This window comes from Trachurus japonicus, chromosome 1 (genome assembly GCF_045865225.1).
Source record: "Trachurus japonicus isolate A0001 chromosome 1, Traja_1.0".
Lineage (NCBI taxonomy): Eukaryota > Metazoa > Chordata > Actinopteri > Carangiformes > Carangidae > Trachurus > Trachurus japonicus.
This window is the reverse complement of record NC_140907.1, coordinates 20,938,564-20,962,628: the sequence shown is the minus strand read 5'-3', so window position 1 is coordinate 20,962,628 and position 24,065 is coordinate 20,938,564. Positions and strand designations below refer to the sequence as shown.

Here is a 24,065-nt window from a genome sequence, read left to right as displayed (position 1 = left end):
AAGATAGGAATAATAATTCAAGAAAGATTTATCACCTGAAAACAAGTGAAACAGAACAAGATCTGCTTCAAATGCACCAAAACAAACTGCGTTCCCCCTGTGGCTCCATTTTGGTGAGAAACTCTGAATGCTGTGTTGCTTTAAGGCAGAAATGCAGACAGTCAGTGAGGACTAACATGCTAATTTGCTAATGTATAAAGACTCAAGACTTAGTTAGCATGCTATGCTAACAGAGGACTAAAACAGACATTTCACTGTGGTCCAAATAGTTGGTGCAGCAAAACGTTTAGTAGGTAGAATAACAGTCAAGTGTGGACAATTAGCTACACAAAGCACCTTCTCATTGATAGTCTAAACCTGCCTTGCCACCTCCTTTCTCTTCATTTTCTGATTGTCTACTGGCCAAAAATAATCACTCTTCCTCTTCATCACTCACATTCCTTCATCTCAAGTATTTATCGTCTTCTTTCTCTCCTGGCATGCCTCACTCCTCCACATTCCTTCTCCCGCATTTTTATCCCCCGATCTCCTTCTTCAGCTTCTCTCTGTCCTCTTCCAGTCTCCTGTCTTTTCATGTGTCCCCCCATCACTCCCAGAAGATGTTAGTGATGTCAGAGTCCAGGCTGAAGATCCAGATCACGAGTGGCGCAGAGATGAAGACGAACGACCAGGACACGCCCTTCACTGACTGGTGTAGCCGTGCCATTATGGCGCTGACCAACCCGGCGTTGGCCCTTGTCCTCTGCTCCTCCTCCTCCTCCTCTGTTGGCTTTTTGAGTCACAGGTTTCAAGGAAAGGAAAAGCGTCAGACATAAAGCACTTCACGTTATCAAGTAACTCTGCTGCAGACAAAGAGAAGACCTCACCAGGATCTGGTTTCCTGGCTCTATGTAGTTGCGGGCAAGGAACTTCAGGGCCTCATCCATCAAGATGACAGGAAGCGACATCTTCAGCACCACCACCCACTGAGGCCACGACAGAGGGCGGATCTGGAAGATCACCTGGGGAAACAGAGGGAGGCCAGATGCTCATGTTCCTTCAAAGTGTCACTGAGGCCTTGTCCATACGGAAACGGCGCTTCACCTACAACGATATTTTTCTTGTTCATTTTGAAAAGGTTTTCCGTAGACACGGAATCATTTCAAGAAATATCTGCGTACACACAGATCCACTGAAAACTAAACGCTGTAGTACATACTCCAGGCCTGTGTGCAGCATGTGTGGCGCTGTAACGCTGCCACACATAAACACCAAAAACTGAGAAGAAGACAGAAGACTTCCCTGCTGTATTCAAACTCCAAACATTATAAGTCGATTAAATGTGGACTGGGAGTCGTGTCAGAGAAAATATGACTGTGATGATTTAACGGGCGCATTTCAGCCACAGTGTCCGAGGACCCGACAGTAGTCGACTTGTTGTTGTTATGTTACGTCCATAGACTGTATACATGTAGCTCTAGCGGTGTGTCTCAGGTTATAGGTTAGAGCAGTGGGGGGTATGACATCATCGCTCCCCCCCAAAACGTTGTTTCCGTCTGGACGATAAATGACTTATGTGGATTCAGTTGAACCCGTATCCATGTGGCTGGGCTCTGAGGTATCAGATGTATAAAATTAGGTTTATTTTAACACTTGACTGTTTCCTCACCGGCAGTGGGTCCACGTATAGGATGAGGAAGTGTAAGGCCATGGACAGACAGATGGCGCCCACCAGCCAGGGATTGGACCATGGAGGCATTTTCAACAGAGACTGGTTCTCTGAAAGACTGAAAAACATGACGGTTCACTGGTTACAAGGCTGCAACAACTTCATCTCTCTCCTAGACCCACAGCCTTCAAAAACTTGGAGATACAGTAGTTCTGCACCAGATCATTACACACACACACAGTTCTTACCTGTTTAGGGCATTGCACATCTCTATGGTGACCAGGACTGACAGAGCCATAGTCATGGGATAAGGAGACTCGAAGACTGAACACTGCACACCTGCAAACTCTGCATGGCCTTCACTGCACTGCAGATAGTGAGACTGTGGAGGAAACAAAGGCCTGATGACGTTTCAAAATAATTGCAAAAATTAACATGTTACTTTTGACAGGACTACTTTAAATATGTCAGTGTATTCCCCAGACCTAAATCAATCTATATTTTTTTGTACTATTTGTATGTGTAATACAAAGACGCTCCTTGAGCATGTCCACTGAACCACAGCACATTATGAAAGGCCACAGAGCATGAGCAGCAGGTGCAGGTATATTGTGTGTTTACCAGTTGATAGAAGGAAAGTTTAGGTCCATCATGTGCTGCCATGAACCACCAGGCAGCAGCTCCGACCGTGGCTGCTCCCACATAACCTGCACAGGAAGGACGGGAAGTAGGGGAGTGGTTTATGAGCTGCTGCGTCTGTGAAGGACACCTCGTCTGACAGGAGAGATGCTTCGATGTGTTTGCAACTTTGCACTGATCAAGTCAAGTCAAGTCAACTATGGTTAAGTAAGCAATTTGGTTGCAGTAGGTGTATAGAAAACATAAAAACAATACATGCAGTCCAACACACATACAACAGATCACAGCCCTACTATAAAAAACAGCAAAGCAACCGTGAAGTATTCGGCCACAGTGGAAGATCACCAACATCAACCACATCGTCAACATCACCATCACTATCATCTTCCCCTGTTCACCCAGGTTCAGTTCCCTAATGGATGAATGAATGAACATCTGTACCTGTTCTTTTTCACCTTGGGGGCACATAGGCTCACACCAGATGGTAACCAGACATACTCAGAGCTAAGAGGACGGGTACTGTCTAAACAGATACTCCTACTGTAGCTTTCCTCAGTACTTGCTTTTTAAAGAAGCAGTTCAGTTCAACAAACTGAGTCCCCACAATCTTACTAGCAGCCTTCACAATGTCCTGTAGGGCATTTTTCTGTTTAGTGCCAAGGTTGCCATACCAGCAAATAATAGAAAAGGAAATAACCGACTCAATCAAGGATCTGTAGAACAGAGTCATGAAGGTCTTATCGACTTGAAATGTGGCTAGTTTTCTGAGACAGAAAAGGCGCTGCTGGCCCTTCTTACACAGCGCTTCTGTGTTGAGATCAAATTTCAATTTGTTGTCAAACACGGTGCCAAGACACTTATAGCTGGTCACCACATCCACTGCTTGGCCATTTATGACACTGCTCCAGGGGACAGCTGGAGCATCCTGTCTACAATCAATACACAATACTAAAATCCTTAGTTTTGAGGTTCATAATGACGAAACGCTCAAGACTCACATCCGACGATGAGGTAGCGACAGAACAACCAGCTGGAGATGAGAGGCTCTTTATGGGAGCGAGGAGGGCGCGACATGATATCCAGGTCAGGAGGGTTGAAGCCCAGGGCAGTTGCCGGGAAACCGTCAGTCACCAGGTTGACCCACAACAGCTGGACTGGGATCAGTGCTTCCGGCATGCCGAGCGCAGCGGTCAGGAAAATACTATGGAGGAAAAAAGAGAGGGTCAGTGCAAGACTGGACTTCCTGCAGGCTGTTTGCATCAGTCTGGTGTTTCCTCTACTGACCAGACCACCTCCCCTATGTTAGATGATATCAGGTATCTGATGAACTGTTTCATGTTGTTGTAAATGGCTCTGCCTTCCTCCACCGCCGCCACGATGGTGGAGAAGTTGTCGTCAGCAAGGATCATCTCGGAGGCCGACTTGGCCACCGCCGTGCCGCTGCCCATAGCAATGCCAATCTCAGCCTTCTTCAGCGCCGGTGCATCATTCACCCCATCACCTGTCTGAACGCATTAGAGAGGGGTGGGGGGGTTTTCGTTTTTTTTTCCAGTTTCATTTATTCCTGCACGGATTAAAATACATAGGAAATGACAAAGAAAACAGAACACAGTATGCAGGAAGAGGCAAAAAGCAAAACAGGTTTATTCAACCCACATAAAGTTGAAATATTACAGATCTGTAAATGAATATTTGAAAAATATGTAAAACAAAATGTTGTGACAACAGAAGAACGATGAGAACCTAACTGATTCAAAATATATATAATATAAACAGCAAAAATAATATAAAAAAGAGTATAAAATGAAGGAATGTGATGTGTATGAGATTAACTCATGAGGAATAGTAGTGTCAATAAGAGCAAAAAAAATAAAATGTAACACATGGACTCTAATACATAGGGATAAATGTGAAAAAGCAGCAGTTCAACAGTGTTCAAGCTGATTTAAATCTTGTTGAAAATCAATTTCTATAAATGAGAAAATGAGTTCCTTCAAGTCAAATGCTCAGGAATTTGTACGAGGATCAACTGAGGATGTCACAGGTTGACAACGAGGAAACACACTCACCATGGCGGTGATGTCACTCAGGCTCTGCAGATACTCCACTATGCGGCTCTTGTGTGCCGGCTCCACCCGGGCAAAGCACCGCACTGTCCGACAAGCCTGACGCTGCAGGTGGGGAGGCAGCTCATCGAATTCCCTTCCCGTCAGGCCTCCGTTGACCGCCGTGCCGTCCTGCTCCTCCTCCTGCTCCGTGATGATTCCCACCCTCCGACAGATGGACAGAGCCGTCCCTTTATTGTCACCTGTGATGGGAAGTTGTTTGATTAGTTTGTAGAAATGTTGTAGACGACTTTGAGATATTTTCTCAGAGTTCAGGTTGACGTTAGATGTATTATGTAACAATGGCCCCGTTCAGAACTGCTATTAAGATTCAGAGGTCGTCTGGGCCACATGTGGCTCCGCTGAGGGACCAGCCGCTCCTCTGATGTCCTCTGTGACAATCTAACACAGTTTCATCACGAACCCGACCTCATTTTAGCGCTGAGCATTGTGTGATGGTTTGCTCAAACCCTCCGTGCACTGCTCTCTCTCTTTCTCCAGATCTGTCACTCAGTCGAGCACATCGACGATGTACTAACCCGCCAGATTGTATGTATCCTTCATTGTATAAGAAGCAAAAAGTGAGATCTTATCACAAGAGGTCACTCTAAAGACATGTTAACACCAGATCTGAACAGAGCCAGTGATAGATACACAGATCTTTATGGATAAATTGCAGGAGTGTGCCTTTTTGTGGCACAAAGGTTTGAAGATTTTTGCACAAATGCAGTTGTGTGTGTGTGTGTGTGCGTGCATACTATACATCAGCTGTACCTGTGATCATAATGACTCGTATGCCGGCCTGCCGACACATGCGGACTGCGCCCAGCACCTCTTTCCTGGGCGGGTCCAACATGCCTACGCAGCCCACGAAGGTCAAGTCCGACTAGGGAGAGGAAGACACAGAGGACTAGTTCAGCACAATAAGTACATTTCTACAACAGTTCATTTTCTGATTTAGAGAGACTGGTAAAGACAAAGTGAGTCCCGTTCTGCACCCAACTGACATTAACTATTACATCAGAGCTGGACCATGAGCGGTCATCATCATCACCTCATAGTCAGCAAACGTAGCTGAGTTCTCCAGGTTGAGACTTTGGATGTCAGGGGGTGTGTCCCTTGTTGCCATGGCGAGGCAACGCAACGTGTCTCTGCCCGACCCCCAGTCCCGCACAGTGGACAAGAGCTGCTCCCGAAGCGCTGGGGTTAAAGGCACGCGAGCAGAGCCGCTGACCCGGATGTAACAACAGCGCTCCAGCACGCTCTCTGGAGCTCCCTGAGCAGAGACGGAGAACGGTCAGACGTCAAGATGTAAGAGCGGACGATGAAAGGAATCGTGGCGAACAGTGTGGAACTGACCTTGACAAACATCTTGGCACCAGAGGCAGACCTGGTCAGCTTATTGGATGAACAGAAGACAGACATAGACTTCCTGTCTCTGGAGAACTCCAGCGTCAGCTCCTTTCTCATCAGCTGCTTTATCACCTGAGCACAGCCAATAAGAAAACAGCTTCAGTACATACACCGTATCGTTGACAAACACAGCACCTTGGCTATTGTGATGTTATTATATGTTATTATATACCAAAAACCAGCTCGATGGAGTTTTTCTACGTTATTGGGATCATATTCATTTGAAATTTTTTAAATGAAAATTTAATAGTTTTGATGTCGCATCAGGGAAAGTGTACAAGGCTGGATGGTCCCATGGCTGATGGCAGCAACTGCTTCGTTGTGACATCACAAAGTTACAGACGTCCTCACAGCTTCAGTTTTTTAAATACAGGCAGTGTGAACTTTTCTGTGGAGCAAGGCTTTGATTCTATGCACAGTATTAATATAGACCCTCGTCCCACTTTATAATCAAACTACACAGGGATGCTCTACCTATACCCCTTTACTGAATGGACTTAAAGATTAAAGATTTAAAGAGACGTCTTTATGTCTCATACACAAATATATTTTGCACAGCTATCTTATTAGGACATTGCATTTACTTCCATTCATTACAGACAGCCTGGCCGTCTGACTTGCCTAATTAGGACCGAGCTTTGGTTTGGTCCTCCTGAGGACTACTTCTCCCAGCAGGTTTGGTGTTTATACTGGAAAGGCTCCCAAAGAGGACACACACACACACGCACACGCACACACACACACTTACAGAGCAGCATGCTGTAGCTCTCTCAGCGGGGCTCAGTCCTCTCAGGTCGGTATCAAACACGTTCATTTTCTCTACCAAACAGCAGAGGGCAGTCTCCGTCGCCTCCCCAACCTTCTCAAACACTCCCTTTGCCTGGAACACACACACACACACAAAGTATGCTGTTTACTCACCAGCAGTTTAAGACTGCATTTGTGATAACACATTCATGTTCAATTGAAAATGTTCCAGGACCATGTATGGTCATCGGCTGCACTTTGTACCTCGTTATAGTCCAGCGATGAGTCATTGCACAGAGCACAGATGGAGGCCATCTCTACCAGGCCTTCGTACTGACTGCACTTCACCACTGAGCCATCCTTGAGGCTAGAGACAGAGGAGGACAGAAAGAACAGGTGGAGGACACCTCAAGGCAGAGGAGCAGACGTGGAGAAGGGGGAGGGGAGGGGAGCAAGTTAATACCAAAAAGGAGGGAGAGAGGAACTGTATGCTTAGAAATGTTGTCTTTCATAATACATAAACATCCAGTGGTTAGAGGGTTAAAGGTTAAAAACACTCACACTTCCCCTTCAGGGGCGTAAGTAGATCCAGTAACTGAAAACTCGTTCAGGCTGCAACGATCCGCAGACACACTGTCCACTACAAATATCTAAACACACACACACACACACACACAGATAGACATTAGTTCAATAATGTTAGAGGATCACATGAGGTTATTTTCACATGCAAAAATGCATCATTCATAACTGAGTCTGAACTTCAACAGGAAGTTGAAGTTCTTGGGGATTTCAGTGTAAAATGAGTGTAGCCAACAGCCACTATGGTGAGTTCAGCATGACGACATTGTTGTACTGATGGGAGTTAGTGCTGCAGAAATACCAACACAAAATCAACTTTGAGCCTCTCCTTTGATTTGCTGACTGTTCTGAGTGATCCAATCAAAACATAAATATAACAGATTGCTTGGGCTTGGGCCCTGGCTGAGTGCAGTGAGTGCTCTGTTGAGATTTTGTTAGTAAGGTTCAGTTTCTGAATACAGGCTGTGTGCATTTCTCTGTGGATCTGATACTTTCACAGCTTTAATATCGGGGCTCAAACTGCTTTATAATCAAACAGCCACATGCACAGCTACCTTTATACTGTATGGGACATTTAAACAGATGTGAGATGGAGGATATAAGAGCTTGATGAGGATGACTGGTGGATGGCAGCTCCATGTTTATCAGGCCAATGTGATGCTTCCCTATAATCTCACCCTGCAGACTGACATCTGGTTGGTGGTCAGTGTTCCTGTTTTGTCGGAGCAGATGACAGACGTACAACCCAGTGTCTCCACCGACGGCAGGCTGCGGACTATGGCGTTCTTCCTGGCCATCCTCCTGGTGCCGAGGGCCAGGCAGGTGGTGATGACTGCTGGGAGGCCTGAGAAGAAACACCATTGGTAGAGGATGGTGACAAGACTGTCACAGAGTGAGGACCTTCTACACTGCAGCAGCTGGTCTCAGAGTCAGTTGTTTCTTTCTCTACTGTTTTTTGTTTTGTTTTGTTACATCATCAAGTGGATGCATAAGATGTTTGACCTAGTCTCATTAAGCAGAAATCACACTTTAGAGGAGAGGATCCAAAGTGCTGGAGACAGTGTTGCAGCCAGAATGGCATATACTGTATCTTTGGGATGTTGAGTAATAAAACATTTTTGGACAGACGCACAAAACATTGGGAGGACATCTAATAAAAATATCTTTCCAATTCAACACCTTTATTCTTAGGAAACGTTTGTTACTAGTTTGGTGTGCTAATATCAGCCGCCAGCCGGTAAACAAGAACAGGGCAAAACCTAGTTTACGTGTCTGGACCGCCTGAGGCACAGTCCTGTTTTTATAACTGGCATATAACTGTATGTCTAACTCATTTGTGTCATGTCTGCTTTCTGTTTGATGCTTGTATGTGTGTTTACTGTCAAGTGAAAACAAATCTCCCTTCTGGGACAAATAAAGTCTAAGTCTAAGTCTGAGAGTCTGACAAGATCACCAAACGCATAAATAAAAGACAATAACTAAGCTGAATTTACTGAACAGTGATCACTCAGAGAACCTCACACACACCTCCACAATAATTTAGTCTTTGCTTACTATGTAATAACCTTTTATCAGAGGCAGGTCTGTAGGTCGAAGTCCTTTGTTTGATAATTTGTTATTATGTAGCCTGACCCCACTGTCAAGCCAAAAAAACAAAACATCACTGGGCCCTGGTTGCTTCCTGACTTGTAACTGCAAGGTTATTTCTCTCTGTGAAATGTTCCACATTATCCTCTCTAGATAAAGAATTGCAAATAAATAAACAGAGGAAAGCTGTTTGACCTTCTGGTATGGCAGCCACAGCCAGTGCGACTGCAATCTTGAAGTAGTAAACAGCTCCTCTCAGCCAACTGCCTCCATGCACTGGGTCATTGAAGTGTCCCACATTGATGGCCCACACTGCCACACAGATCAAACTGATGACCTGCAGGGTTACAGCCACACAACGGTTAGGCAGTTACACATGACACGGACATTTATTGATTTGACAGCAACACTGGAAACTCTCTTGCACGACACTCGGCACAGGGACCTGCCTTAGACAGCTGCTCTCCGAACTGGTCCAGTTTCTGTTGCAGTGGGGTCCTTTCAGGGTCGGTGGACGCCATCTCATCTCGGATCTTTCCGATCTCCGTCTGCACCCCTGTGGCCACGACAACCCCGATGGCTCGCCCCGCTGCTATGTTGGTGCCCTGGGAAAAGGCCATGAGCATAAGCAGGAGCATAAGCAGAAAATTTTGGGGCGCACACTTTAAATCGACTTGCAAAGCAAATATTCACATTTCCTTTTCGTTCATGATACTCGCAAACATTGGCTTGCCACCTGTAATGACAAATTAACGGCACTTTGAGTTAAATAAAAAAGGCAAATTTACTGGTTGCGTATGTGCAAGTAGATGATAAAATTTACTTGCACTGTCTCAAATGCCTCCATTTAGGGCGAATCTGGAGCCCTGCAATGTGCTGATTCTCTGTAACACAAGACTGTGATGTGTTTTCTTCAGGTCGGTATGTGAAGTCACACTCTGTCCAGCGGCGGTCTGGTAACCGCAACAACAAAGACGACCTGCAGCTCTCGCATTCTGTTAGAGTGATGGCACTGAATAAAACATCAGGCGCTGTCGCTCTTTGACCACAGACCACCTGTTGACTCAGCAGCCTTTGAGGTGTCCAGATATAATACACACACCCACTGAATGTCAGATGTGTATGTGTGTGTGTATCGGTGAGTGAACAGGGATTGTAGAGTAGCTCTGCCTCTGAATAGAAAAAGCATACGAGTGAAGATACAAACAGTGACTTTGATATTTAGGAAAATGTGAGTTGTTTTTGTAGGGATGGGTATCAGTAATATTCTAACAGAACCACTATTTTTATCAGTGAAATTTATCAATCTCTTACTTGGAGATTATTCTTTTCTGTACTTTTTGTGAGATAAAAAACTAAGTAAGAACAGAATTAATTGCTTGAAACCTGAAAAACACAACATCTTAGAAAGACAATTCAAATAATGAATATTATAAACCTAATATAGGTGAATTTAAGAACAAACCCCTGACGACCAGCTGATGGTTACTTTTCATCATTAAACATTGAGCTGGTCGGTCCAAAACTCTACATTTCTCCATTTGTAAGAGAACTTCAATGTCACAAAAATAAACAGGACGTCTATTGTCTTAATTGCTCAAATACTAAGAGCAGAACACATAATGGATTGGAGCTTGTTTAAAAATAGGTTTTGGTGCTCATCCTTACTCTCAGCCCAAAGCCCAAACCATCTCACAAAAAAATTTCATTTCTAAAAAGGCCAAATAATTTCCGAACACCGCTGCAGATACAGATTTAATCAAATGCTACTCAAACAGGAAGAAATGGCCCATCTATTGAGGATTATTTTTTACTTGTGGGTTAATACACACTTCTTTCTTCACCTTTCGTTATTCACAGCAGCAGTGCTGAGTCAGAGTAAATAACAGTGTCTTTCACTCAACAGCTGCGTCCCAATTCAGGGGTCACGTCCTTCAGAGGCTGCATGAAGACTGACTGCGTCACAACACTGTGACTAAATGCACCATTTCAACAGCTCCTGCAGATGGAGCTTACAAAGCAGCCTTCTTTGACCTGGCAAGAAAGGAGTGTCAAAGATGGGTCCCATGTTGTCCAACTTACCCAATATTACTAGATAGGTTGGGCTGGATGACCATAAAGGGCCACATCTTTGCTGACTCTATCCCCAAAAGATGCTTACATGTTCCACAAGAGCGTAGCTGACTGTTGTTGGCGATAACAAAAATATCTTTCAAGGGCAACGTAACAGACAAAGTGGTTGTTGAGACTCACAGAGAAGAGCATGTTCTTCTTGTCCTGGTTCACAGCTCTGGGATCTGGTACAGGGTCTGTGTGTTTGAGCACTGACACAGACTCGCCCGTCAGGATGGACTGGTCGACCCTCAGAGTCGTGGAGCGGATGGAAGTCAGCCTGATGTCAGCTGGGACCTTATCCCCAACTGGGAGAGAAAAAGAGAAAGTCTTGATTTCATGTTGTTGCTATGTCCACACTACTATGCTGTGATATAAATTAGGGTTCAATTGGTCACAGTTATTGTTTGAATTCATGAGCTTATGGCCAAAAAAAACATATTTGGTGCGCTCACAGAAAGACATTTGACATTTTTCCTTTGACCACTGGACTAGAATCAGTTTGTCTTTGGGTCCAAGTGAATGTTTGTCCCAAATTCAAAGAGGTTCCTTAAAGGCGTTACTGAGATATCAGGTTTACAATGTTGAATTTGAGTAGCTAAATCAAGTCATTTATCATATAAGTTTCTGCTTCCTATTTGATGCAGAAGTGCCTTCAGACTATCACCGGTTTTATTAAAGACCTGAATATAGTGAATAAGATCCTTGACCTGGATACAAGACTATAACCAGCTCCCGTGGAACAGAGACACAGAGAAAATCAAAAAGAAGAAATAATGTTCATGATGTGAAAGGACATGTTTGCCTCAAGAAAAATGAGGACAGACCAGAGCACAATAAAGGTCAGCATTCTTCGGTTTGGAGAAGCAGAGCTGTTCACAAACTGTTTACATGAGTGTTGATGCATGTGAGTGAGTCAGACTGAGAGGCTGCACTGACACATCAGAGCTGTGCTTTCTCTCTTCGTTACACCGAGCAGTTAAGGAGAGTTTAACATAATGAGACCTGTTAAAGCTACAACGATACATACATCCCTTCCCATCAATCTTATTCTACATTCAATCATAATCAATGTATTTATTTAAATTAAACATCCATCAGTGTTTGAGTGGAAGGCATTCGATCTGATTTTATGCTTTTTCAGACAGGACGCTTCCAATTGAACATTGGTGGACATGTTTGTCATGTTAAGGACGGACCGGTCAAGACTTTAAAAAGTCTAAAGTCTGACTTCCTCTCAGATCTAAAGACGATATGTCATGTGTCTCAGAGCTTTTAGTCTGTAATCACTGAGGATCTTGCAGGGTCAATATTTACAAGACTGGATTCCTTTGTGATTATTTCCCATGATGCCCCTGGTGGGAACTTACAGAAATAAAACATTTCTTCACTGCAGACTTTTTAGCTCTTCTACATCATCATTACATAAAGTTAGTGACTCAACACTGTCCGACTGTCATGATCCTGCCACTAAAATGACTGTGAAGAAGAAGGGGCTCAACCACATTTTGTTACAAATGTACCCTCACTTAAAAAACTAAATTTAAAAACATGCCCATACCTGCTAATTTTGTTGGGAAATGAATAGACAAGTTTTTTGATTTCTTAGCCTGAGATATAGCAGCTAATGATCTCTCACAGATTTGCAGCATCAAAAAAGTCTACAAAACCAGAAAACTGCTCAAGATGCTGCAAAACAATAATAATTGTATCTCTACTATCTTGTTTTCAAGTTAATTTCATAACTGAAAATAAAATTAGATTAACTGCCCAGTCCCTCTGTCTCCATCCAAAGTGGGTGAGTCTTAAAAGCTCAGATGTGAGCAGAGACTCAGATGTCTGGAACCAGGACACCACAACAGGTCTTCCTCACGCAGCTGCGCACGCATCACTGCTCTGCAAACACAAAGGCTTATGTATGGTTTATATATGTCATAGAGTAATGTGTAGTACTATAGCTACATGGGGTTGAAGTTACTGGCGTCTTAAATCCAAAACCCAAAAAGACTGCGTTACATGTTGCACAGAGAATACAGCAGTGATAATCATGAACACAGCCTCCAGCTCTGATCACAGATTTCCCACGCTCTGGAGGATGAGTACTTTTACTACAGTCAAAGGGGCACTAAATCACATACACACACACACGCACGCACACACACACACACGCACGCACGCACGCACGCACACACACACACATCTTGACCTAATAAGAAAACTCTTGAGTCCTCCAGATACCCTCTGCTATTTTAAGCTGCTCAGAGAGGAAACAGGGTTAGGTGTGTGTTTGTGTGTGCGTGTGTGTGTGTAGATCTCAGCTGTGAATACAAGGGATCTCACCATGTTCACTCAAATACAGAAAACTGTGTCAGTTCAGTTGTTGAATGTTCAGTTGAGTAAGAACCAACCTGATCTCTCGTCTGTGTCTGACTCCAACAAATGAAAAAACACTTGGAAACACGCCCAGCAGCTCGAAGAGACGTTAAAAGCAACACTGTTGACCAGATTATGTATTTCATCTCCTAATGACTGATCTCATGTAGAGACCAATCGCATGAGTGACAGTGGCAAAATAGAAACACAACCTCCCTCCTCATGGTAATAAACCCTCACCAACCAGTTTATATTCACATCTGTCCAGACTCATATAGTTAAAGCAGATATCAGTGGAATGTTTTTGTTAATATAAGTCCTAAATAGTCCTATTTTCCGTCAGCAATCACTTACATGAAGTATTTCAGCCTAAACACGAGTCTCTCCGTCACTCTGCTCTGCTGTAACCCGAGGAGAAAATTTTCCTATGACGTGTGGAGTTCCTCAGGGGTCAGTCCTTGGACCCCTTCTGTTTAACATGTATATGCTGCCTTTGGGTCAAATTCTACAGAACTCTAATGTCAACTATCATAGTTATGCAGATGACACACAGATATATCTTGCACTGTCTCCAGATGACTGCAGTCCAATAGAGTCATTATGTCACTGTTTAGAGCAAGTCAAAAATTGGATGAGCCAAAATTTCCTTCAGTTAAATCAAGAAAAAACTGAGGTCATTGTTTTTGGAAATAAAGAGAAGAGGGTTGCTGTCAGTAAACACCTTGAGTCACTGTCTTTAGAAACTAAAGACCAAGTCCGAAACCTTGGCGTGCTGATAGACTCAGATCTGACCTTCAACAGCCATATCAAATCAGTTACCAAATCAGCCTTTTATCAACTGAAGAACATATCCAGAATTAAGGGCTTTATGTCCCAAACTGATCAGGAGAAGCTGATTCATGCTTTTATCTCCAGTAGACTTGACTACTGTAACGGTCTTCTGACTGGTCTCCCCCAAAAAAGTATCAAACAGCTGCAGCTCATTCAGAACGCTGCAGCTCGAGTTTTAACCAGAACAAAGAGATCAGATCACATCACCCCGGTTCTTAAGACCTTACATTGGCTCCCAGTCAGCTACAGAATAGATTTTAAAGTTCTGCTACTGGTTTACAAATCACTGAATGGTTTAGGTCCGGAATACATGAAAGACATGTCAGTAGAGTATAAACCCAGTAGAGCTCTGAGATCTACTGACTCAGGTCAGATAATGGAGCTCAGAGTTCAGACCAGACATGGTGAAGCAGCATTTAGCTGTTATGCTGCTCACAAGTGGAACAAACTACCAGCAGAACTGAGATCAGCCCCAACTGTGAGCACTTTTAAATCCAGGTTAAAAACATTTCTCTTTTCATGTGCTTATAGCTGAGAACTTTAAACTTATCTATTTTTTTTTCTTTTACTTTTATTTGCTCTTGCTTTTAACTCTGCTTTTAGTGTTTTGTTTGTTTTTATTCTGTCTTATGCTTCTTTTTTTAATGTTTTGTCTTTATGTAAAGCACATTGAGTTGCCTTGGTATGAAATGCGCTATATAAATAAAGATGCCTTGCCTTGCCTTGCCTTGTGGGATACAAGTGTTATCCAATGAGGGGAGAGAACGGCATGAAGGGCTGTGTGTGCAGCCAAGGGATGCGCGTGAATGTGGTGACGTAGCACGAGGACCAATTGATGCCTGACAAGGGCGGGGGCTGCTAACTCATGGTGCGTTCAAGGAAACTCGTACTTTGTGTTTTTCCTTCCTGTGAAGTCATACCAGTTCGATCTGGTACGAGTTCACGGGTCGGAAGTTACGAGTGGCCGTTATAGGGAACTTTCACAGACAACAGGACGGTAAAAACACGAGCTACGGGTTACCTGGAACGCTACCAAGTCGTAGTTGTGACTTGAAGCTGTAACTTACGGTTTCAAAAGCCTGCCTTGAACACAGCATTAGCCGAAACGGCCGTGCCGCTGTTATCTGCTTTAAGACTTTGAAGGATTTCAGTAAAATCTTAAATAATCTGGTTTTGTGTTTGTTTTTTTTATCTCCGCCAACCAGCCAAGTTAAAGAAAGCATGATCCCAGTCTCACTTTGTGAGGTCACAGTCATCTTGCCCAGCGTTGTCTAATCATTTCTTCCTATAATAAATGTCAACCTTTGTACCAGAAGAAAATCCTTCAATGTGTTGTGTTACCCTAGGCATCATCTTTATGATAAATAAGACAGACAGATGAACCACCTGAAAATATAATGACTCCACTCTAAAGTTATCACCACCAACCACAGAGCTGAATTCAAGCGCCATCAGACCATTAGAGGCGATAAGCACCATCAAACTCTAAGAGATGGAGACGCTCAAAAACTCACTGACCGGATGAAATAGATTTCTACACAAAGCTGTGAATTTAAAACGTCACATATGTTTTTCACACCGTCCTACTCCCGTCATCTTTCTATACTCCTCCTAGGGTTGTTGCCTTTAGAAGTGCTCCAATCACATATTTTCCATCAAGGCCCTGTGCGCCTGTCGCAAGGTTTCCATGACGACAGCCAGAGGAGAGGGCAGAGATGCAGCGGCAGGCATGCAGATTATGAGGTTTGCCAGGAGCGACTAAACAAAGGAGCTACAGTTGTTATTTCAGAGATGTCTAAACAATCATGCAATGGAAGTTCTTTCCATTCTAGTAGTAGACATTATAAATAGCACTGAAACAACATGAACATGAAGTTTTCCACCATTAATGATCTCTGTTGGTATTTCATTTACTTTCTCAACTCATGAACCATCATCACTACTCCTAAAGTCAGAGTACAGAATACATCCTCCTGGTCAAATTGTTCTGTCATTTCTTACTTGTGTTTAAGTACTGGGGTAAGTGCTTGTATTGTAAGTTGTTGTATTGTTACACATTTACAGAACCTAATGAATGAATGACCGATTGTAGAACCTGTAGAATAACAAACAGTAATGTAAGCCTCAGGTCTTTTGACTAAACATAACATAAAACTGCAGCTACAACTACACGCTGTCTGTTTTAATTGTGTCTGGAATTAAACCAAACTGCACGATTTAGCTTTGCTAATATGCAAACACAAGCAGAACAACAGGAAGTGATGTTAGGTTAGAAGACACAGACATGGTGGATACTCAGTGGACAAGTGTCTCATGTCTCAATTCCACTCTGTGCTGAGCGAAGCTGCTGGCACAGGTTATGAAACAGCTGATGCAGACGCAGCAGGTAACAGTCTGAGTGTCGTAACAGCAATATGACACTGCATCTTCTTTTATTAGGAATATTAAATAAATGCAAATGTTGTGTTCACACTCACACTTATTGGTCACAGCACCAAGGTCAAATCAGATGGTTATCACTTTGGCAGATTTCAGATGAAACTGCCATATTTGCATTTTAATTGAAAAAAATATGAATTCATATTTTCATACTAAAACTACCTTTTTTTTTTTGCTGGGTCATATCCCAAATATCATTTTGCTATATGTCCAAAAATATGATCTACAGGCCGGGCGCCTCTGCAGCACCACAATAATTCATTTATGGTTCGTAATTGGAGCCACTGTGATCTGGATTTCGCCTGATCACATGGCAAATGTTCAGCCGAACACAATGGTAACAGTAACTCTTGATTACTGTAATAAAACTACATACAGAGATGACAACAAACCCAGAACCTCTACTGAAATATTTTTGGTGTTTACAAACAATGGTAAAAGAACAACAATTGCTATTGTTGACTTGACTTTTGAACGACGCAGCAGCAGCTGTGTGGGATCGTCATGAATGCTGATTTCAGATGGTTCACACAATGAGCATTTGACGGTCAAGAGTATTTTGAGTACAGTATCACTAAAAGGATTTTTAAGGTCCGATATTTTGCACTTCTCCTGGGTTTCATTTTAAATTTTGATCCATAAGACATTGCTCAACAACTGTAGCTCCAGTAACAACAGGTTGTGAGCCAATCAGGAGTGAGGAGGCTCGGTGCCTCCCTTTGCCTGTCAGTTTTCTGAGAGATCCAAAAACTGTCGCAGATTTCAGGTAAAATGCCCAGAGAGACCTACAGTAATCCTACAAGGTTGGATAGAGGGTCCAGGTTTTGTTGAGAGTTTTGTTGCGACATCACAAAGTTACTGAAGTCCTGATGGCTGGGTTTAAGGGTCAGTTTCTGATTAGAGCCTGTGTGGATTTCTCTATGGACTGAGACTTTAATACTTTAACAGGATTAATACAGAACCTGGACCAGCTATATGTATATCAAAGAAGACAAGGACATCTACCTTCATACTGTATGGGACCTTTAAGGTGAGATATTAAAATTGCATATTGCACAGTGTGTCAGGATCAGGTTAACCCACTCATTCTGTCATTAACCACTACATGAGTGATGATGCTTTTAGCGGTGGTATTTATCTTTTTACCTGCAACTTCCACGATGTCTCCGGGGACTATGTCTCTGGCTCGGACTCTCTGGACGCTCTTCTTGTCCTGGCGATACACCTTTCCCATTTCTGGCTCATACTCCTTCAGAGCCTCAATAGCGTTCTCTGCATTGCGTTCCTAGAGGCCAACACAGGAAGATAAGAGTGTGTAAGATGGTTGCTTTGGATTAAGCAGCTTCACCTCAGGGCAAAGCCACAGGTACGGCTGAGGTCTAGGTGTCGTCATGTCACATCCCTGAACCCTGATCATAGAAGAGCACATTTCTTCCAGCTGTTATCAAAGTTATATGATTCAATTCATGAGTGTGTGAGTGGTCTGCGCAGACTACATCCGGTTTGATTCTCATCATCCACATCAGGATTGAATCGTCATAATCCAAACATCACCCCATCACGCAGCGAAGATGAGGCTGCACCCAGAGACAGGCACATCCAACAGGCACTCAAAAACTGCTTGCCCTGATTTTTTATTTGTTAAAACCAAAACTAGGTCAACAGGAAATACCTGACCAAAACATAACACAAGATGAGCAACACTGTCGTCCCGCATGTGGGACAAAACACTTGCAAACGCAATTGAAATTCATTTTCTTGTGTTTTCCAGTTATACCAATGATGATTTTAAAAAAGCTGGAGTATATCAATAAATTACATTTTGGATTCTGTTGATCTAAATTACTGCAGAAATACAGTTTCTCTGTTGTCCACGCATAACAGAACATATGACATCATTCACACAAAAAGGACATGGTAATGTAAAGAGAACGAATGAAGACCCAATCAGTTGTTGTTTCCACCAGAGATTTCAAACTAGCACCGGTTCAGCAGTGTTGCTGGACGTCTCTGCAGACAGCAGAAGTAAACCTCAAGTGTGGACCATGTCACTTAAGTTTCTCAAGGGTCAGCAGCGACTGAGTGAAATTTATTTGTGTACAAAAGCAATCAAAGTCAAACTGTCTCAGAAACAACATGGAGAAGAGACAGAGAATCAACTCCACTGACGAATGGCTGAGATTGAAAAAGTTAATCTCCATCAACAAGTTAACCAGAATGGGCCAAAACCTAGTACTGTATGTATCAAGGCCCATGTCAGCAAGTTGGACTATATTTCTTATTCAAGTCTGACAGACAATGCACACAGCTTCCAACTGCTGAGGATCTTTTATTCATTACAACTCCAAAAAAACTCCAGCGGAACAAAACATAAAAATAAACACAAATTAGAAAAACACAAGAGACAAGTGAACATTAAATCCCAGAGTCTCATACAGAAATTTGAATAATGAATGAAGAAGTCTGAGCTGAGCCAGCAGAGAGGGAAGAGAGCAGGACGTGGGACAGTGTGAGCTCTCACTATGAAGAAGAAAAACAAGTGAACATCATCCACTGACTGATGGAGGGTGTTGCTGTCTCTCCCTCATCATGTGTCCGTTACACTATCCTGTAGCATCCTACAGAATATAAGATCAATCATTTTGAGGTGTTACTGATCATAAGCTTCTTGCACAACTGCATATACTGTATTTATGAACGTTACTTTATATGACAAAACTGTAATAAACGTTCCTAACTCTTCAGAGAACAGTTTCTGTCGACTCATGATGAGGACAGAGCTGTCCTCATCATGAGTCGACAGAAATTTCTGCAATTTCATTGTTATGGAATTTTTTTTTGTTGGATCCAGACTGATCCAGAGATTTAAATCATGAGTGAAACCAGGCTGCAGCTTTCCCTTTGTGAAACCCTGACACTGTAAATGAAACACAGCTGTTCATGCAGGTGTTTTAATCAGAAACACAGATGTTGGTGAGTAGTTAAGTCGTCACGGAGAACAGGAGGGGACTGATGTTTGGATTATGCTTCTGTGAATGATACAGCTGCTAATCTTTCTCACACTCTTCATGTGTCACTTTATGTAACAATCTGCAAACTAGAATTTAAACCTCCCCCAAAACACCTCTTCTGTTCTGGATATATTGTGTTCTCAAGGCCAAAATCACGTCTTGTGAGGTGACTGTGACCTTGACCTTTGACCTTTCAGCCAACACCATTTACTCAGTTCATTACTGAGGCATTATGAGGAGATACTGAGATAACCGACACGAAAATGGGACGAACATGCGCACAGAAGAACAACGTCTTCGGCTCTGACTGACACCAGCTTGGAGGTATAAAAGATGTGATGTGGATTTTGATTCTCAGGTGTGTGTGTGTGTGTGTGTGTGTGTGTGTGCGTGTGTGTGCATCTGCCAAGTAAAGACACAAAAGCACGTATCTCCTACATCAATGCAGACACACTGGTCTGGTGCGAGGAAATTACCAAACAGACTGGAGGGATATGGAGCCCATCATCTCCTACCACAAAATATGAAGACTGAGCAGTATGTGAATGATGGGGCTGTCTGCATTTAAGGTCAATTTACACTTCTACATTATAGCACTGTATGCTGTATGTTGACAACATTTGGGCAGCACAGACCGCAGCACCTGTGATTCACCGTCCGTCTGCCTCAGTCAGCTCAGCGGTCATACACTCCTCCTTCTGCTCTGATGTCTCCTCTGTTTTCTGCTTTGTACCAATTTCAGTAAAAAAAAAAAAAGAACCTGTTGTTCGACATACATCAGTGCAAACTCCAAAAGAGTATGAACAGTCTTTACCTGCCATACTCCTACGATAGCGTTGGCAATGAGGATGAGGAGGATGACAAACGGTTCGACAAAGGCTGTGATTGTTCCTTCCCCTTCTTCAAACCAAGCAAGGGTCTACAAAGACAGAAGAGAAGACAGAGAGAAAGCTGATGATTGGTGTGCAGTGTGATACTGTGTTACCTCCACCCATCCCATCTGTATGTGTTTAGGTATGAGAGATGGTCACTTTTTATAAGTCAAAGTCAAATCTCAAGTCTTCGAGCCAGAGTCTAGGGCCACGGAAGTTATTGTGGACTTCTGTATTTGCTACTGGACCTGTTTCACTAGTTATAAACCTTATTATGATTAATATAAGTAAGTAATTGTGGGCATAACCATTGCAGTGTATTGTTTGTAGTTGCGTATGTTGTATGAATTTACAGATATAGGCGCTTTTGCACAGGTGATTTAGTATTTGAGATCTGCATTAGGATTAGAGCTGTGAGATCAACAAATCACTTGACTTGATTCATACACAGTGTGAAACCACTGTGATGACTTGTGTATAAGCATGTGCATGTGTTTGCTTATGATTTGGATACAGCTGTGTTTCCTTACAAAGGAGATGCATGCAGCCAGCAGCAGGATTCGCACCAACAGATCCTCAAACTGCTCCAGGACCAGCTCCCAAAGGGATTTACCTGCACAGGAACCACAAGAAACATGGTGAGCAGCAGTGTGAAAGACTGTGATAGATAGATAGATAGATAGATAGATAGATAGATAGATAGATAGATAGATAGATAGATAGATAGATAGATAGATAGATAGATAGATAGATAGATAGATAGATAGATCTCACCTTCTTCAGCTGGTAATTCTGTGAGTAAAGATGTAGGAGAAAAAAAAAGAAAAAAACATCATCATCACCACTGACACATTTTTTTTTAACAGTGCAGATTATTTTCATTCCCCATACATTTGCATCATGGATGACTTCCAGTGCACAGAGTTTTAGTACTGTGTTAAAACAAGTTAAGTTAGTTAACCTACCGTTGGGTCCCCATCTCTCCCTGTTCTTCTTCAGCTGCTCACAGCTCACGCCTGTAGACTCGTTCACACAGAAGAAGCCCAGAGCCTCCTCCACTGTTTTAGTATGAGCATTATCCATCACTGTGGGGGTAGGGGGAGAAAGAAGACCAGCAATATAAATGTCTGCAGTGAGTTTTTTCACACCCTTATTCTACTACTTTCTATTCTGCCACCACAGGGAACATTGGATTGAGAGACTCTACAGTGATTTGCTTGTGCTGTATGCACACAAGTGAATGTATCGATTATTGTTCATCTTGTCTATTTTTGGGAGGAAGTATGAAGCAAATGACACTCACTGACTGAAACTACTCTGATTTTCACGGACAGAAATGAATTCAGTGGTTGTTTGAACATTTTAAAAAGTAACCTGCTTCTTGAATGTGGTTGTGTTTTGCCACTTGCAGTGCCAACTACAGGCTCTAGCTGCATTACTTGGTTGGGGACTAAAATGCACACAAACTGGAGCCCACGGAGATTTAACAGGCCCCAGGAGACATTACTTACTATCCGTGGGGTGTGATCTGGTGCTGACAAAAATATCTCCCTGTATTGCATCACACTGGGCAACATTTGTTTCTATTCGCTGCCTTTTTGGCTGTGTGTGCTGTGCTTATGTAGCCTACTTGGCCACTGAAACTACATTAAAAAACCCAGCAATTTAAGGCTCTCCTGCCTTTTACTGGATGAGACGTGTCTCTATGAAGTATAATTTCGGCCTTCTGCACACAAGCAGGTGCCACTGGTTAAATCGGTCCACATCCAATGCACCAACTACCATTCAAAAGTGATAATATAACAGTGAAAAAAAAAAAAAAAAACATCAACCCTATCTGTTCCCATGCTGCTTCCGCCGCTATGTCCGTGTGTAATAGCGGTGATGATTCAGAAACTTTTAACTTCATTTAATTCATTATCTGTACCGATTGAGTATCAATACTCTGTCCCCACTGATTCCCAAAAAAAAAAAAAAAAAGGCCCACAGTCGGGATATATGGAAAAGGCCCATGTAAGGCAAAATGTACTCTATACTGAACGCCCTATGTCGCGTTCAGCATCTGCAAAAATACACAAAAATCAACCACCACGTCAACACCATTTGCTCTTACGTTGCATTACACTACATTTACAGCATTTAACACTTTATCTGCAATTCCTACGAGTGGCCTCGCCTAAATCCTGGTTATACATCGGGATGACACAGCCAGATACATGTTGCTCATAATGACTGAGGGGGTTTGTCAGCGGGCGGTTTGATATTATTGTGTACACTAAAAAACCGTGTCAAACGACAGGTGTGACGGGTCATAAGTGGCAGAAGCCGCCGTGGTTACTAAGCTAGTAGTCACCATGGTAGTCACGGTAGTTAGCTACGTGGATGTTAGAGCTAGCTGGGCAGCTAGTAGCGGTGCTGCTGCTGGTCCACCGTTAACGTTAATCCTCCGGAGATGAACAGGTTGCTTACCAGAGCGGTCGGTCGCTGTTGTCCGTGTGTTGTCTCTCTCCCACTGCCGCTACAATTGTAGTAAAGTCAGGATTATATCACAGCACTATATAGCATTATATTATCGGAGAAGGATAAATTAAGAAGAAGAAAAAAACACTGTTTCACAACATGCTATTTGGTTTCACTACAAGTGAAAAATCATCCGGTCGTTATTCCCATTGAAGTTGTGTTTTTTTCTCCGATAGCAGGTAAATATATTGTCCGTTTAAAAAAATAAATAAATTATGACGGCTTATTAAATGTAACCGTTTCTCTAAAATACGGTTCGAGACTAGTTTAGCCAGACAGACAATATGGTTGTTATTACTCTTTATCCGGGCTGCAGGAGAGTCTGTAGGTCAGTATTACTCAGGCGACAAGATACAGCATCCAATCACATCAAGTTAGACGAGCGAAGACGCACAACATCCGGTTTGAGCTTTCAAAATAAAAGACACATCCTTGAGAAATGCGGCCTAGCACTAACACGTGAATATATATTTCATGAGGGTGACTATTTAGGGCTATTTTTTTATAATGCCTTTAAGAATTACATATCCAACGAGAAACTTTCAGCTTAATTTCGTCCAACATCATCAGATTGTCGGCTTTTGTTTTATAAAGAAGTGGTGTAACTTCCTGTTTTGTCGCGAATAACTCCTCCGCTCTTGATGCTGCGCCCCCGTATCGAACGTGCTTAACGGCATTTGGCGACGCATTAGTCCCAACGGCTGCCTAGAATCATCCAATGAGAGGCCAGGACGTCAGATTGACACAGCAAATTGGCGAATAGGCGTCTAGAGCTCTTCAATAGTCCCGCCCACTGCTGGCTTTACTGCAAAAATGACCCGCCCGTGATTCCCAGTCATCGAGTTCCTGATCAATCAGCGGGAGGTGCGTCTGCCGTCTTTGAAACTGACAGACATGTGAGCCAATCAGCGTTGGGCTGCGAGCGAGTGACGACAATGCTTACCAATCAAATGACGATGAAGGCGGGATTATAGGTTTAAAGCATGATTTTCGCCCTCCCACAGGTAAAAGGCAAATTCAGTGCCTCTTAAATTATATATAATTAATCAGTATTATATATTGATTATATATTTATAATCATATAATTTAACGACGATCAAAGCAATGTATTTCTTATATTGGTATTGTAAATATGTTTTCCATAAAGTTTATTGTCTTCTGTGCTGTATCTTTAACCACTAACACA

General features: G+C 42.8%; 1 protein-coding gene across 1 annotated transcript; it reads right to left on the bottom strand.

Annotated features, from left to right (window-relative positions):
• Positions 1 to 483: 483 nt before the first annotated feature.
• Positions 484 to 23,203, bottom strand: LOC146991872 (sarcoplasmic/endoplasmic reticulum calcium ATPase 2). The gene is made up of 24 exons (XM_085780066.1): positions 22,829 to 23,203; positions 21,325 to 21,444; positions 21,134 to 21,151; positions 20,890 to 20,972; positions 20,302 to 20,406; positions 17,623 to 17,761; positions 10,975 to 11,141; positions 9,171 to 9,326; positions 8,917 to 9,058; positions 7,812 to 7,978; positions 7,114 to 7,202; positions 6,817 to 6,919; positions 6,554 to 6,685; positions 5,752 to 5,877; positions 5,447 to 5,668; positions 5,167 to 5,278; positions 4,357 to 4,595; positions 3,572 to 3,792; positions 3,286 to 3,488; positions 2,270 to 2,355; positions 1,897 to 2,030; positions 1,649 to 1,766; positions 867 to 1,001; positions 484 to 769 (listed from the first exon to the last, which is right to left on the bottom strand). The coding sequence occupies exons 2-24, from the start codon at positions 21,440 to 21,442 to the stop codon at positions 587 to 589; spliced, it is 3,198 nt and encodes a 1,065-aa protein (XP_085636192.1). The 5' UTR covers positions 21,443 to 21,444; positions 22,829 to 23,203; the 3' UTR covers positions 484 to 586.
• Between the last annotated feature and the right edge of the window lie 862 nt (positions 23,204 to 24,065).

What these genes read in the sequence shown, in the direction of transcription:
- LOC146991872 (XM_085780066.1), bottom strand. Translation starts at nt 21,442, where the DNA reads ATGGATAATGCTCATACTAAAACAGTGGAGGAGGCTCTGGGCTTCTTC. An exon ending in CTACGTTTGCTGACTATGAG is followed by an intron (nt 5,279 to 5,446) that starts GTGATGATGATG and finishes TCCTCTCCCTAG; the next exon opens with TCGGACTTGACCTTCGTGGG. An exon ending in AGCCAGGAAACCAGATCCTG is followed by an intron (nt 770 to 866) that starts GTGAGGTCTTCT and finishes TGACTCAAAAAG; the next exon opens with CCAACAGAGGAGGAGGAGGA.